The sequence below is a fragment of the Diplotaxodon limnothrissa genome, linkage group LG5 (genome assembly GCF_057381915.1).
Source record: "Diplotaxodon limnothrissa isolate DT_005_m linkage group LG5, D_limnothrissa_male_GT1.1, whole genome shotgun sequence".
In the NCBI taxonomy this organism is placed as follows: Eukaryota; Metazoa; Chordata; class Actinopteri; order Cichliformes; family Cichlidae; genus Diplotaxodon; species Diplotaxodon limnothrissa.
The window spans coordinates 38959541-38974876 of NC_140600.1; the positions used below are offsets into that span (position 1 = coordinate 38959541).

The following is a 15336-nucleotide window of genomic DNA, read 5'->3' on the forward strand; positions in this document are numbered from 1 at the left end:
GAGGCGATGCCTGGACCCCGCAGAGGTTGCTTAGTTAGTCCACCTCCTTCAGGATGACACATCAGTGTACCATCACCAGAGGTTTGTGTGCTTCTCATTCAGTGCATGCTCTGGTCTACAAACACGTGGGGCTCCGTACAAACTACTGAGTCCCATTTTAACTTGTTGCAATGAAATTTAGGTAAACTTGATTAGTCCATATCAGTGTGGATATCCAGTATGATCGTTTTTCCCACCTGATGTGTTTTCAAAGGCTTCCTGTAACTCTTTTGAACAGTGTATTAAAGGCTTAGGCCTAAAGATCCGTCAATGTTGTTTCCAGTTTGCTGCTTCAGTGTACACAAGCTTTATTATTTGTCACATACAACATCATACAATACAGTACAATGTGTAGTGAAATGATCCGTGTCTGTGCTGAGGACAGGCTGCAGACAAAGCCACGCCATTCCAGGGCTTTTTGGTTAGCATGAGGGGTCTAGCCAGGACCCCTACTGGATACTGGGTGGGAATCAAACTTGCAACTCCGGCTCCAAAGCCGTGCAGTCTCACCACTACCCTATCCAGCTGCAAGGGGTAAAAGATAAATGCCTGGGCCATCCCAATCTGTATCATCCCAGATTTGCTTTGCTCACTGCACATGCCTGGGGCATTTATCTTTTACTCACTTACATAAACCTTAGAGAGGAACAAGTGGTGGGAAATTTAACAAAATAAAAACCATCTGTGGGGATGACTGCAATCCAAATGAACAGCTGCTCCTCACATATTTAGACGTCTTTTCAGTCACTTAAACTGCAGCACAGATTTCTTCCCTTCTTGTTTTCTGGTAAAGAACCAACAACACAGTAAAGCATACTATTTGTCTGATAACTGCCTCGGAAATGCTCCAGTAAGCACCAACACCTCAAACACACTTTAGAGGTGTAGTTTAATTGCAGTGGTTAGATCCACCAGCTGGGCTTTGCAACATGAGAGTATCTAGAGAGCACAGATGTACATAAGAAATGAGAGCATAAAAACTTTTGCAGGAGTTCACTGACACCATCAAATAAATGAAAGTTCACTCCTTTATTGTCGTCTGTGCTGTAATACAGAGACTCCTTAGAAAAATACAAAAAATGTAAACCTTTTATAAAATATACAAAAAATACAGGGATTCAAATACAAAGGGGTATAAATTTGTGGCAGTCGTTTATATATTATAAGACACAGACATTCAACACAATCTTCAGGTGGTTCATTTACAGAGTGACTTTATGACTGTAATTCAGTTTTTTTAATATTCCTTTAGGGTGACCTTTCTTCATTCATAGTACATTTCTGTGCACTGATTCCTGCACTGCGCTCACATTTACTTTACTCGACCACAGCCTCGGTGAATAGTGATATTTAAACATCTAAAATTCCCTTTTTTAAAAACTACACCTCAGTTTTCTCTTCACCACTTTTAACCATTTAGGCCTAAGATAAAAATCTACCGTCTACATGCAAGCACGTAATGACTTTACTGAAAATGACCCAAAGGACTTTAATATTCAGAGTGGTAATAGCACTTCATTACTTTTTGTCATTCTGCTGCTGATTAAAATAAAACAAACTGTAATAAACACGTCATATTTAACAAACCATACAAAAGAGATCAAATTATAAATAAAGAACAGGCGAATGATGGGTGGCGACGAATGAACACTGTGTGTGAGAAAATTCAGATTTTTACTGAATCATGTTCGTGCTGATATTTACTACATACAGTAAACTCGTTTTTTTGACCATGAACTCATCATGTGAGGGTTAACTGAGGTCATAGATCAAGTGAGGCGTAGATTTAAGGCAATTCTCTATTAGCTTCACTTTTCAGATGTTCATTTTTTATGCAAACTGTGTTAAACACAAATATCCCCAAAAAGAAAATGGCAGAGGTAACAGATGTCATGGGGAACCTGAAATATCAAATCCATGTGTTTTATGACCGTTTGTTGTATAAGAGCACCTTTACTTGGAAAAATGTCGTAGAGTGGAGGCACTTTCTTCCGTTGAGGCTGATTTGGAGGATTTGGTTTGTCGGAATGTGCCGAACTCTTCTCAAAGCTTGATTTATTGTCCTGTGTTCAATCTCCCCAGAGATCTTTCGTTGGTCTTGAAGCTAATAAATGTTGAACAACAGCTCTTTCCACAGAAACGCAGGACGGGAGATTTCAGAACTGATTAGAGTCTGAACCTGAATTTGTCACAGCAAATCTAAAAACCAGCGTGCTTACTTTGGCTGAATATAGCTACTGCATTTTAAGCAAGTTCAATATTATTACAACCTATTCAATTTAGTTCCAGGGATACTTTATTCTTCTGAATCAAAATACTGCCATTACACAGCAGTTTACTACCAAGCAGACCAAACACGTTAGCCTGTTCTCAGGCTTTGTGCTAGGACGCGAGGCTACGCTGTAGCTATGGGGTAAATTTACCGCAGTGCTATAAATCAAGCTTTAGTTTGTTCTTCTTCCTCTTCGTCCCATTGTGCTCGCTCAGAAGTCAACAGATCACTTCCTGGAGAAAAGCTGGTTCTCCAGCTGTTCCAGGCGCGCGGTCATCCCAGCCAGTGGACACGTCATTAAGGAATCATAAGTACTTAACATGCACACATACACACTCACTGTATTCTGTATGTAGCAGAAGAAGAAAAATCTGGTACAGAGAGCGCAGAGGGGGGTGGGGTCACCTGCATGCTGAGCACCCCAAAAACTTTCAGCTTCTAAGCCGAAGTCACAGGGAAACAAACAACAGCTATCATGTTAATAAAAAAAACACCCAGAGCAATAACAAGAGATTTAATATGCAAAGACACTGGAGTCTTTACCTGAAGGTACAGAATTACCTGATATTATGTGTTTTTGTTTTAAAGGATATGTTTCTGTGTGACCTGCTCCAGGCTGTTCATAGTGGCCTGCTGGAACTCCACCAGACTTTCACATGCACAGGGGTCCTTCACCTCAATCTCGCCCTGACTCTCCTCTGCAGAAGGAAAAATATATGAATATATATAATATTCTTTATCTGTATATACATTGTGTTAATTTCAGTTATCTTGAAGGTGCAGACATTGCTCATAAGATGCGATGAAGTGCTGTAGTTTAATTTTTTACCTGTTTAGCTTTAATGTCTACTTAGAGCTCCAAACAGGCTAAACCAATAAAGTACTATTATTAATTTTTTAACCTGAGGATTTATTGTTCGGTACAGTATTATTACACTCAGGAAAAATGTTTTGTAACTGCTTTGTTTTTAGTGCTCTTTTTCTGCAATTGTCATGTTGTAATTCTGTCAGTAGAGGGCGACAAAGAAAAGACATTGTTACAATGAATTACCAGTAAAAACCACACAAACCATCACATGAAAGTTCTGCTGAAGCTTTGACCAAAATCTTTTGTTATTAAAATGATGAATGTTATCAATTTCAGCTGTTTATGGTACAAAACTCTTCTCTAAGTGTATAAAAGGTTGTAATGTGCTTTATTTGTGCAATCAACCAATGACCTTCACCATTATATAAGCTGCATGAACCGAAGGATTCAGTAGAGAAGATTTTTATATAATTATCCTCTTGGGGAGGATCCTCTCTTACTTTCAGGATGTTTTTCCTGTTTAAAACCAATTTAAGTATTAAAAAAATATTAAAAACTTAAAGAGGATTAAAAACACAGCACTCTCCCAAGGCCAGGATTTAATGCATTGTTTGCACATTCTTCATCTCTTTAATAAGTCTCATGAGGTTCACATTGGTAGTTTTTTAGGTGATAGAGCTTTTTCACTTCCTGCGGCAGAAAGCAAGCCTCAGAATATGAACCAATAATATGCTGTCAGATTAACTTGTCTGTTTACTTGCTGTTTTACACGCTGCGGTCAGGTCTAGCAGAGCATGTTACCTGGGCAGACATTGAGTTTGAGGTTTTCAGCAATGGTGCTGATGGCGGTGAAGTCAGTGGTGTAATAGAAATGCTTCTCCACAGGCTCAGACGCGATCTCACGGAGCTCATCTTCCACCGCTTTTCCAACACCCACCGCGTACATGGTGATGCCTGCGTACATGCACAGGTGTAGGGTCACATGATAACTGCTGCACTGCTTGATTCAGACACTGAGCTACAGATGCTGTTATTATCATCCTGGGTCTTACCGGCTTCTTTGGCCTTCTTGGCGTACTCGGTGATGTCATCCTGGGAGCGTCCGTCTGTGAAAACCAGCCCGATTCGTGGAATGCTGCGGCTCAGAGGACGAGCGCCTTCTGCCTCAGAGAAGCTGTTTTCCAGCATGTGCTTCAGGGCCAGGCCGGTCATCGTACCTTTCTCCATGTATTCAACCTGAACATGGACAGTAACAACATTTCGAGTCGTGTAGCTGAGCAGGGCCCAAACATGGTGCAGGTTTCATCTTTTATTCAGGATTTCATTAACTGCAGTTCACTGCTGAGGGTCTGTATGTATATGTAAAATACATGAATCTTTATGTTGACTTTAAGCGTCACACAAGTATTACAATCTCACAATACTGGCGCCACCTCTCGTTCACTTTACAGCTGGACTTCTTTAGGAAGAAGCAAGAACTGCCCCCTGCTGGCCATTAGCAAGAATGCAGGTTTAAGTTACTTCCACTGCTTGATGTTTCAAACTGTCTGTCACGGCTACAACAAACAAACAAACAGAAGCACTACCTTCATGACTGCAGCTTTGATCTCATCAGCTGTGTGGTACATGTTGAGGGGAAACTCGGTCCTGACCCGGCTCGAGTACTGAACCAGACCGACTCTGGTACCGTGAGGAGACACGTCCAGAGAGTCGACGACCTGCAGGGACCCAGGTGAGGTGATGAATATTCAGCATTTTATTATTTTAACATTATTTGATAGTTTTTAAGATATCAGACAAAGATGTCAAGAAGTATCACTAGCTAAGATTTAATATGTAAAATATCTTTTTGCTGAATGTCCAGGACATGTTGTTTTAGTTGTTTATTATTTCTGGAGCCAAAACAAGATTTCTTCCTCCTGCAGTAATTCATATTTGATGGCATTGTTTTATTCTGTGACCGTCCTGCATGTGCAGGTATGGACATATGAAATAATACTGCAATTTGGCAGTAAAATACTCAGTGTGTTAGAAAATACTTCCAACCTGGTTAACAAACTTTTTGACAAGCTCAAAGTTTTGAGGGCGGACACTCTTTGAGCCGTCGATCAGAAGCACCAGGTCGATGTTTGCAGACTTGCAGGCTGAAGAAGAACGAGACAAACGAAGGACGGGAGGTTTAATTATTTAATTTATTTCACTGTGAAAAATATGATTAAAGAAATCAAGACATGAAATACTAAACAAACACTGCAACACAAATACCACAGTAAAAAAATGTGACATGAGTCAGTGCAGTGGGCAGAGCTGCAGAGTTTACTAGTAACTTTCCAAAAGTGGAGTTACTCAGTTTGTGTGGAGGTAAAGTTATGGAGCTGAATGTATAATCATTGGATTTTACATCGTGTATATATTCTGCTATTAGGGAGACGTATGTTGTTGTCATCACAGTTTATGTCAGTAAGGAAGTTGGATAAATACAAACTGATTAAATAAGAGTGAGCTTCTTCCAGAAAAGCTCAGAAAAGCTGGAGCGATGCTGAAGAGCATTTTTGCTTTATTTTGGGTATTATTTTATTTTTTCTTTTCTTTTTCCAAGGTGAACTTTTGTACTGTTTACGTCATTGAAATAAAATGAACAAAACAAAACAGGGTAAGGAAGCTCAGTTTTACTGAGTTATTATTAATATTTTTAATAATATTATTGTTGTTGTCGTCATAGTGACTAAGGATTGCTCTCAGATGTCTGCAGCAGTTGGAAAGCAGGTTTGGAGCGTAGCTCTTGAAGCGATGATACAGTGGCTTGCAAAAGTATTCGGCCCCCTTGAACTTTTCCACATTTTGTCACATTACAGCCACAAACATGAATCAATGTTATTGGAATTCCAGGTGAAAGACCAACACAAAGTGGTGCACACGTGAGAAGTGGAACGAAAATCATACATGATTCCAAACATTTTTTACAAATAAATAACTGCAAAGTGGGGTGTGCGCAATTATTCAGCCCCCTGAGTCAATACTTTGTAGAACCAGCTTTTGCTGCAGTTACAGCTGCTGTCTCTCTGCCTCAGAATGTGATGTGAAGCTTACTGGCAGGTACGCTGGTATTCGCTCGCCCTCCCAGGAGGAATAAAACAATCCCAACATCTTTGTCCAGCTCGTTTCATCCAGACATAACTGAGCTGTTTTTAACATCAGTTTGAGATCATTGTACATCTTTATTTCCTTTCCTGAGACGTAACCTCTGCTCGGGGCCTGAATGTTTTTTCCTTTCACTGAGAGTCACCTGATCAACGTCCAGCTGCCACTGAAATGCCCTGAATCTTTATCCTCCTCTTTAATACATTTCTTATGCTTTGGCTTAAAATATAGTGAAGCTCAGCAGTGCAGGTTAATAATTTATCTTTGAGCTTTGTTGTCATAGACTGATTTAATAAAAAGACAGCATTTTTTCTGAAGTTTTTTGAGTCTTTTTCCCCACACCTGCAGCATTTCTGCTGGTTCACACAGGAGCTAGCATCTTAATCCTGAAGCAGCTCTCTCTGCACAGAGTGCTGAGTTTCTTAAACTAACTCAGGGCTGCTGAAACAGGTCAGAGGATTTTACATTTGCACAGATGATGACTTACTGCCGCAGCTCTTGCCGTCGTCCTGTAGCAGCTGTCCCTCGGGGCAGATGCAGTGATAAGAGCCTGGAGTGCTCACACACTGGTACTCACAGCCGTGCTCCACTGTGTTACACATGTTCATGTCTGACAACAAACAGACAGAAAGCACATATTACACCATAGCAGAGAGAGACACATGCAAAAAACTGTTCACCCGCAAGTAATGCACAACAACTAAAGGCTTAGTGAACAGGTGTGGAAGACTTGACCTCGGGGAGGTCAACACTTATCTTTGCTGCTAGATTATGGTGAAAACCACCTCCTCATTAATCCTTCCATATGTTCACCTACACAAACCTTTTGAAGAATTGATGCTGTTCATCGAAAGGCTCGAGTAAGTAAACAGTATGTACTCGAGTATGTAAAAGGAACAAATGCACAAGATTTATAAAACAAACTAAAGCTGACCTATAAGAAACTGTTTTGTTTTCATAATCACTGAAAACTGAATTAAAATGTGATTAATCAAGCAGCCTTCACACATGGTGTCAACCTGGGAATCGACACCACGGCCATTAAGCAGCAGAGCTCCATCAGCCCGTTCCTGCCTGTTTGTTTAATGTAGAGGATGATATTACAAACTAAATGAACATGCCAGTCCTCATTAAAGTGTGCGAAATAACTTTTCTTGGATAATAAGTAGTTCCATAAGAAATGTATCTAGAATTTATATCCATCCATCAATGGAGAGCTGAACTCAGCACCTTTGGTTGGCCTAGCAGAGCGAATCAGCAGCTCAGTGACATCTTTTAGTGCCCCCCCCCCTTTTTTTTTTTACTGTTTGGAAGCAAACAGTAAAACAAACATTTTTATCGGGTGCACTATGTAATAAACACAAGCAGGGTTTTCATGTGAGATTCACTGACTTGTGCAGGTCTTCTTGTCCTTGTTGAGTTTGAATCCTTTGTTACAGTCACAGGTGAAAACGCCCGGAGCGCTGACACAGATCTGCTCACAGTCGTGCTTTCCCTCAGCACACAGGTCAATGGCTGAGTAACACACACACACACACACACACACACACACACACACACACACACACACACACACACACACACACACACACACACACACACACACACACACACACACACACACACGTTATTCCCAATTTATAACGTTATAGTGAGTGAATGTGACTCTAAGTGTCTAGTTTTACTCTGCATGTGTTAAATAAAAGTGATGTTTCCAAACAGAGACCCAGATGGACTCAGTTTTCAGTCCTTACTTTAAAGGAGCTGGAAACAACAAGCATTTCATATTAACTCATAGAACGAACAGGAGAAAGAGCAGCCTTTTCTCTGACTGTAGGTGTGTTTCTGCAGGTGCGTGTACACCTGTGTGTATTTGCACGAGGGCTTGACTAACGTGTGCAGGTCTTCTCGTCCTCATTGAGCGTGTATCCTTTGTTGCAGTCGCAGGTGTAGACGCCCGGCGCGCTGATGCAGACTTGTTCACAGTCGTGCTTCCCCTCAGCGCACAGGTCAATGGCTGAACAACACATTGAGTGAAAGTGTGTAATTGTGATTAAGATTTTTTCTTAACATTTATCAGCGTCTGAGCCAAACAAATATACTTCTGACATCTGCTTTGGATTTTGTTCTCAGAGGTTTCCAGTAAGGGCTCAGATCGATGGACTAAATGCCAGATATTAATTTCTGGAAACGGTAGACGTCATGCAATAACCCCAAACTCTGAGATTACAGGATTTATTCAAATATAAGCACGCAATCCCCTTTTATTCATCTGGACTCCTTTAAATGACGTTTGAATCTTTGAATCTAATTTTTAATTGACTGTGAGTCACACTTATCTTATAAACTGTGTATTCAAAGCCGACTGCGAATTACTTAAAAATGTCTCCTTTCTGCTGTGAACTACAGTCACATTGTGTCTTATTCATGCTGTGTAGATGTGTACGGCTTCAGGAGAACAGGAAGTCTTTGCACCCACAAATGGTCTTAATTTTAAAGGTTCCTGATGAAGAGGTGCTCTGCTGCAGCTGTTGATGTTATTGTCTCTGCATCAGTCTGACACCTTACGCAAGGTCCTCAGTAAACGCTTCCTGCCTTCTTTTTTTTTTTTTTTTTTTTACCAAAGAACTGGTCCCAAAGCCAAAAGGCTGACACCAGCACTCAACACTTTGGGGCTGAAAGTCAGAACGACTAATGTCAGGAAATTCAAAGAAGCAGGCCACAGATGTAGAAGTTGGCGTTATTTAAATGGGAAGAAAATGAGGACTCCATCAGCCAGTCATTGGTAATTTTCTTGTTGTAGCTCCTTTCATAACCTCTGATGTCAGTCCTTCCAAAGTTGGGCCCAAGGTCCACCAGATTTATTTTTATGTTAAAGAGCATGGAAATGCATCAAAAGCAGGAGCTGACAGCACCTCAACGATGGATTCATTCTGCAGGACGATCGGGACTTTGTCAGTGTTTTGTAACAACTTCCTGAGGAGATCCTTCAAGCTCTATTTCTTCTTTAAAACTTTAAATGGCATTTTCTCTTTGCCGTTTCATCCTTTAAGTCAGAATAACTTCAAAGCAGTTTATTAATTTTTATGTTGTTTGTAACTTTGTTCACAAAGGTGACGCATCAGTAACCTTAAAGACACACAACATGCTTCCTGACGAACATGTCGCTGTGAAGCAAGCACTCGTTTCAGGCGTCAGACAGCTCTGAACACGTCACACTTCAGACAGCTTTTTTTCTACTTTTGGATCTATGATGTCACAGAGGGGATATACCTAACACAAAGCTCTGGAGCGAACGCAGCTTGTTTCAGACAGAATATGAAGACCTGCACGGAGGTTCAGTATAAGAAGAGTTATTTTGAACCATGCAAAGCCTCAAAGATAAAGTTATGGAGGTGGAAATAAGCAGAAGAGGGTTTCTTTAACAATCACATGCTACCCCGCTGCTCATGCTAGGAATCGAATGTTTCTGCTTTCTGCCACATTGCTGCTGTAGCAGAAGTGTCCAAAAATTGGCATTCTTGTCCTTTGCATGCTCTCTGCTGTACCTGTGCTTATTTTTCCACACTGAAACACTCCTTGAATTATTCCCATATCTTGAGTAATTCTATAAAGTTTGAGTGGGGACTGAAAAAAAGCTACTGCATATTAGTCATGCTGCTTTATTCTTGCACCATCTCTCAGGTCTCGACTCAATTTTTTTTAAGGGATCATTAAAGTGTTTTTCATCATCTTGTGGTGACCTCAAAAATGATAATTTAGTATTGTGGATTTCTTCCAGCGCTCTACATAATGTCATGATTATCTAGTAACCAAATCCAGAGATACATTCGGGAAACGTTAATGTTCTGAATCATGCATTAGCGGTTGGGTCAGGCCGGTTTCAGTGTAAAGAAATCAGAGCCTCACCTCCGTCATAACAGCAGTGGACATCGTGGCTGTGTTATTAACCGGTTATGATTTTTCTTCCATGTTCGCTCTGCTTACCCTGGCAGGTCTTGCTGTCCTCCAGCAGCCTGTATCCCTCGTTACAGCGACAGCGATAGCCATTGAGCACGCTCACACACTCATGATCGCAACTGTGGTTCCCAAACGAACAGTAGTCGATCACTGAGAGGAGGAAAGCAGCGAGGCCATGAGCAGCAGAGAGGACAGCAGCCAAATGTGTGGGTTGCATTTATGTTCCCCTTGTCTCTCAGTAAGTCTCGGCTTTTACCTGCTTTGCTCTGTCCCAAATATGAACCTCATTTGTGAATGACTCTTACTGCAATAAGCTGATATACAAATACAATGAAATGATCATTTCTAACTGTATATCTCCACATGGGTTTGGTACTGCAAGGATTCATACTGTTGACAGGTGAGCCGTGAGGCAGTGATGCTATCGGTGACTGACAGGTGCTCTCCATCTCTTAGTGCATGCCACAAGCATGCAAACACTGAGCTGTAACTGATTAGCTGAAAAGCTCCTGCTCGCTTTCTGTCCCAGAATTTCAAACCACAACTGACGTGCTGGCTCACTCGCAAACTTTCTCATACTTTGATGAACAGTCCAGTGAAATGTCTTCTGAAACATTTGAGGCAAGAAAATCAGCAGATTGAGTCTGTGTATCTTAGATAAACAACGACGACTGTCAAAGGTTTTCAGAAGAAACACATCGTACCAGATGTTCCAATTTCCATAAACTAGCTTAAACATCAGCCTCATGCTAACTAGGAGTGTGGGACTCGATGTGCTGGCTTATGAAACACAGCATGACTAGAATGCATTGAAATTAAGGATCTAGTGTAAACATACTGTACTGTTTCAGAATTTATGCTATCTAACTTGTGCTTTAGAGATTTTCATTTATATGTTTCTCATAAATCAGCCTCGTGTGTGCTGACTGTGTGCAGTTAAGGTGTGTGTACATGTGCGTATGTTACTTCCTGCAGTGTGAGGAAAGTTTCAAAGCAGATCTACAAAAAGATTTAATTGTACAAACTGGAGACGGAGGAACAAAATGCAAACCCTCACTCACCAAGCAGCAGAATCAATGGCAGCAGAACACATTTAAAAGCAAAGCATAAAGGTGAACGATATGAGATGTGTGAATCTGCATGTACATTGTGTGTGTGTGACTAACTTGAGCAGGTCCTCTTGTCATTGTTCAGTTTGTATCCTTTGTTGCAGTCACAGGTGAAGGAGCCCGGCGAGCTGACGCAGAGTTGTTCACAGTTATGTTTTCTCTCAGCGCACAGATCTATGGCTAAACACACACACACACACACACACACACACACACACACACACACACACACACACACACACACACACACACACGAATGATATTACTTATTATAAGCACTCTCCAGTGTTTGTTTGATTTTCTGGTTCTAAAACTGACTTTTTCTTTTCTTTTATTCTGTTTTCTTGTCACACATGTGCTAAAGGACAAAGCTTCATATTTTCAAGTTTCCCCTGTAAGTCAAAAAAACTTCCTGAAAATTCTCTGTTTCAGGCAGTTTTTTTTCTACTTTTTAAGATAAGCGAAAATAATTTAAGAAGAACTTTGTTTATCCTGAGGGAAATTCTTTTGTCATACACATGCTCAGTGCTGCAAGAGAGGAACAGAGGAATAAGATATACAATAAGAATACTAGTACATAGTAATATACAGTAGGGTAGTGCAAAATATAATATCAAATAACTCTAACGAAGTAACAATATAACGTCTGGGTGCTGAGAGGACAGCATTGTTGCGAGCACAGAGGACCCGCCTTCTGCTGCTTAACCAATCAGAAAAAAGCTGACATGGTCCCAGACCTGGTGCTGCGTTTTTGTTTCTTGCTATTTTTCTTGTGAGTGTGTTTCATTGTTTTGGTGTTATTCTGTTGATTTTAGTTTTTGATTATTAACCTGTGTTCCTCTCCCTCCTGTTTCCCATCATTACTCACTCTGTGGGGCCTGAATGTCTCTTTGTGTTTCCCTGAAACTTTTGTGAACTTTGTTCTCAGATTTTGACATTCACCCAATAAAAGAGTTATTTTTTATTGTATTGTCGGCTTATATTAGCCTTTAAGAATAAAGAGCTAAAACAGATAGTTTCAGACAGCTGTAGATCATGCTAATCTCCTCCACTAGAAGACAAAAATAAAAATACAGAGTTCAAAAGGGAAAGACAGTTGTCCTTTTGATTTTGCTGGTAGCTGTATATATTTTAGTATAGTGGGAGCAAACTGCAAATTACCTGCGCATGTCTTCCCGTCATCGTTCACAGTGTATCCGGGCAGACAGAGGCAGTGGTAGGATCCAGGAGTGCTCTCACAGATGTGCTCACAGCCGTGGTCTGACTCCAGACACAGATCCACGCCTGTGTCAGATCAGCATTCAGAAAACCAGCTTCAATATATTTAACTTACAGCTTATTATCACAAAATCAAAATCATATTCCCAACGACTTTGTGTTTTTTCTGTAGAAAGGAATTATCGGTGCCCCTGAAGGAAAACTGTGAAATGAAAAGCACTGAGAACCAACACTAATCAAAGAAAAACACTTCATGAGAAAACATCTTCACCAGGACTCGTCTGCAGTCACGACACAATCTCTACAGCTTCATCTGCAAAGCATGATGGGATTAGTGGTTTTAGCCCTGCTGTCACCTCTTAGCTACAGGACTCTTCATTTTCACTGAGAGCTTATTTTATTTCACTGATTTACTTTTTGTATTTATTTTATCCGTCTGCATTTTGCATCTCCCACTGCAGGAGACCAGACTGTTTTTTTTAGCTGTAGTCCAGTGTTGAATAATAGCAGCATGAGGAAATATCGAGCACTTAAGGGATTTGCAGAGGTTGTTATGAAAAAGTATTAGGTTATGTGCGGTCAGAAGGATTTTGTAATTTTTTTTAACTCGAGCTAGACGTTGTGTTTTTAATTACATAAAAAATCTATGTTGGCCCAGATGAAGCCAATGTCATGAAATTTTAATCGCACAGTTTTATCTGAAGATTTTTGCTGCTCTTACATTAAGATGACTTTAAATAAAAGTGATCCAGTAATACAAAATCTTTTAGATGGAGATTTTAGAGAAACACAACTTCCAAATCCTTAAAGAGTGGAAAGTTTTTACATTCCAGTAAGATTTTGCACTCACACGAATCTTAAAACTTACTAGTTACACAACTCATCCTGACTGACTCCAGCTCAGGGTAAATGTTTTTTTTTTGCTGATTAAAAGCTGAATTTGTTTTTAAAATGAACTCATAGTTGTCATTCTTCTCAGGTACAATAACATTTTGTTTGGAAATAAAAACATAGTATGCTACATAAGTGGTAACATCTAAATATACTACAGAATATAACACAAGTGTTAGAAATAATAAGACAAATAAAAAGCACCACATATAGTAATAGCAGTTACTTGTATACTTTGTATTTCCTGTCCTGCAGTCTTACCGCAGAGCTTATCCTGGAACTGGATGCCAAACTGGTGAATGAGATCAAAGGACTCAACCAGGAAGACATGGTCCTCAAAGGGCGGTGACGCCATGGCCCTCAGTGATGTCATATCTGCCCTGGCCACGCCCACAGCATAGATCTCAATGCCTTTTTCTCTCGCCTCAGCGGCCACCTCAGCCACGCGGTCCTGAGGACGTCCGTCTGTCACGATCACGGCCACGTTTGGAACCTGAAGCCATCGGCAGAACCAACCAGAGACAGCTGTTATTGACGTCCCCTCCATCTTTGTTTTCTTAGCCCATAAATTCAGAAACATTTTATTGTTTTAATTTTTTTATTAGATCGACAGACGGATTGGGGCTGCAGCTGCAGTAATGCGTAGGCTGCACCGGTCCGTCATGGTGAAGAGGGAGCTGAGTGTAAAAGCGAAGCTCTCAATTTACCGGTCGATCTACGTCCCTACCCTCACCTATGGCCACGAGCTGTGGGTAGTGACCGAAAGAACGAGATCGCGGATACAAGCGGCAGAAATGAGCTTCCTCCGAAGGGTGGCTGGCCTCTCCCTTAGAGATAGGGTGAGAGGTTCGGCCATCTGGGAGGTGCTCAGAGTAGAGCCGCTGCTGCTCCACATCGAAAGGAGCCAGCTGAGGTGGTTCGGGCATCTGACAAGGATGCCCCCTGGGCGCCTCCTGGGTGAGGTGTTCCGGGCATGTCCCACCGGGAGGAGGCCCCGGGGCAGACCCAGGACACGCTGGAGAGATTATATCTCTCGGCTGGCCTGGGAACGCCTTGGTATTCCCCCAGATAAGCTGGAGGAGGTGGCTGGGGAGAGGGAGGTCTGGGCCTCTTTGCTTAGGCTGCTGCCCCCCCGACCCGGCCTCGGATAAAGCGGATGAAGATGGATGGATGGATGGAATTTTTTTTATTATCCCAGCTTCATCAGGTAGAGTTTGGCCAGCCAGGGCCTCAGCTCTTGACTGCTGTCCAATCCACACTGCACTAGACCCTCACAAAGCCTCCAGCATTTCATCTACACTTTTTTAAAATTCCTTTATGCCTTTTGTGTCCTTGGCATGTCCTCCTAGGAGGCCTAGGACACAATGGAGAGATTATATCTCTTGGCTGACTTGGGAATGCTTTGGTGTCCCCCCCAGAGGACCTGGATGAGGTTTAGACTTAGACTGCTGCCCCCATGACCCTGACAGGAATGTCTGTATGTATGCATAGTTCCACTCAAAGTTCTGCTATAACAAGCTTCTACAAAATAGGTGATGATATTTATTTCTGTGATGATTTAAATACAGATAATTAAAAAAGAAAAGTAAAGATTTAAAATGAAAATGCCTGAAACCACCAGCACAACTAAAGGAAACGGTTACAAAATGGTTCATTGTGTATAAGACATCCAATAAGTACCTTTGGCCTGTCTCCAGCCTCTGGAGTAAAAGCTTCATTCATCATGTATCTGATGGCGAGTCCGGTCATGGTACCCTGAGCGAGGGGGATGATCTGATTGATGGCTTTCACTATGTTGCTCAGCCTGGCGTGAGTCTTCAGAGTGAACTCAGTGCGGACCTGAAAGCAGTGAAGAATTCAAAGATTAAAACATCATCTTAAGACCAGTTAGTGATGAG

The 15336-nt window shown here is 41.3% G+C and overlaps 1 protein-coding gene across 1 annotated transcript in view; it reads right to left on the reverse strand.

The window, feature by feature from the left end:
* Positions 1-1179: 1179 nt before the first annotated feature.
* Positions 1180-15336, reverse strand: part of matn4 (matrilin 4) — a 29339-nt gene continuing 15182 nt past the window's right edge. The window contains exons 4-17 of the mRNA XM_085353602.1: positions 15119-15277; positions 13700-13931; positions 12491-12613; positions 11387-11509; positions 10248-10370; positions 8155-8277; positions 7653-7775; positions 6748-6870; positions 5166-5263; positions 4706-4837; positions 4172-4355; positions 3921-4073; positions 2905-3009; positions 1180-2596 (exon numbers count right to left, since the gene is read on the reverse strand). Coding sequence (XP_085209728.1) covers positions 2538-2596; positions 2905-3009; positions 3921-4073; positions 4172-4355; positions 4706-4837; positions 5166-5263; positions 6748-6870; positions 7653-7775; positions 8155-8277; positions 10248-10370; positions 11387-11509; positions 12491-12613; positions 13700-13931; positions 15119-15277 — 1860 coding nt within the window. The 3' untranslated portion in view covers positions 1180-2537. The remainder of the gene's footprint in view (positions 2597-2904; positions 3010-3920; positions 4074-4171; positions 4356-4705; positions 4838-5165; positions 5264-6747; positions 6871-7652; positions 7776-8154; positions 8278-10247; positions 10371-11386; positions 11510-12490; positions 12614-13699; positions 13932-15118; positions 15278-15336) is intronic.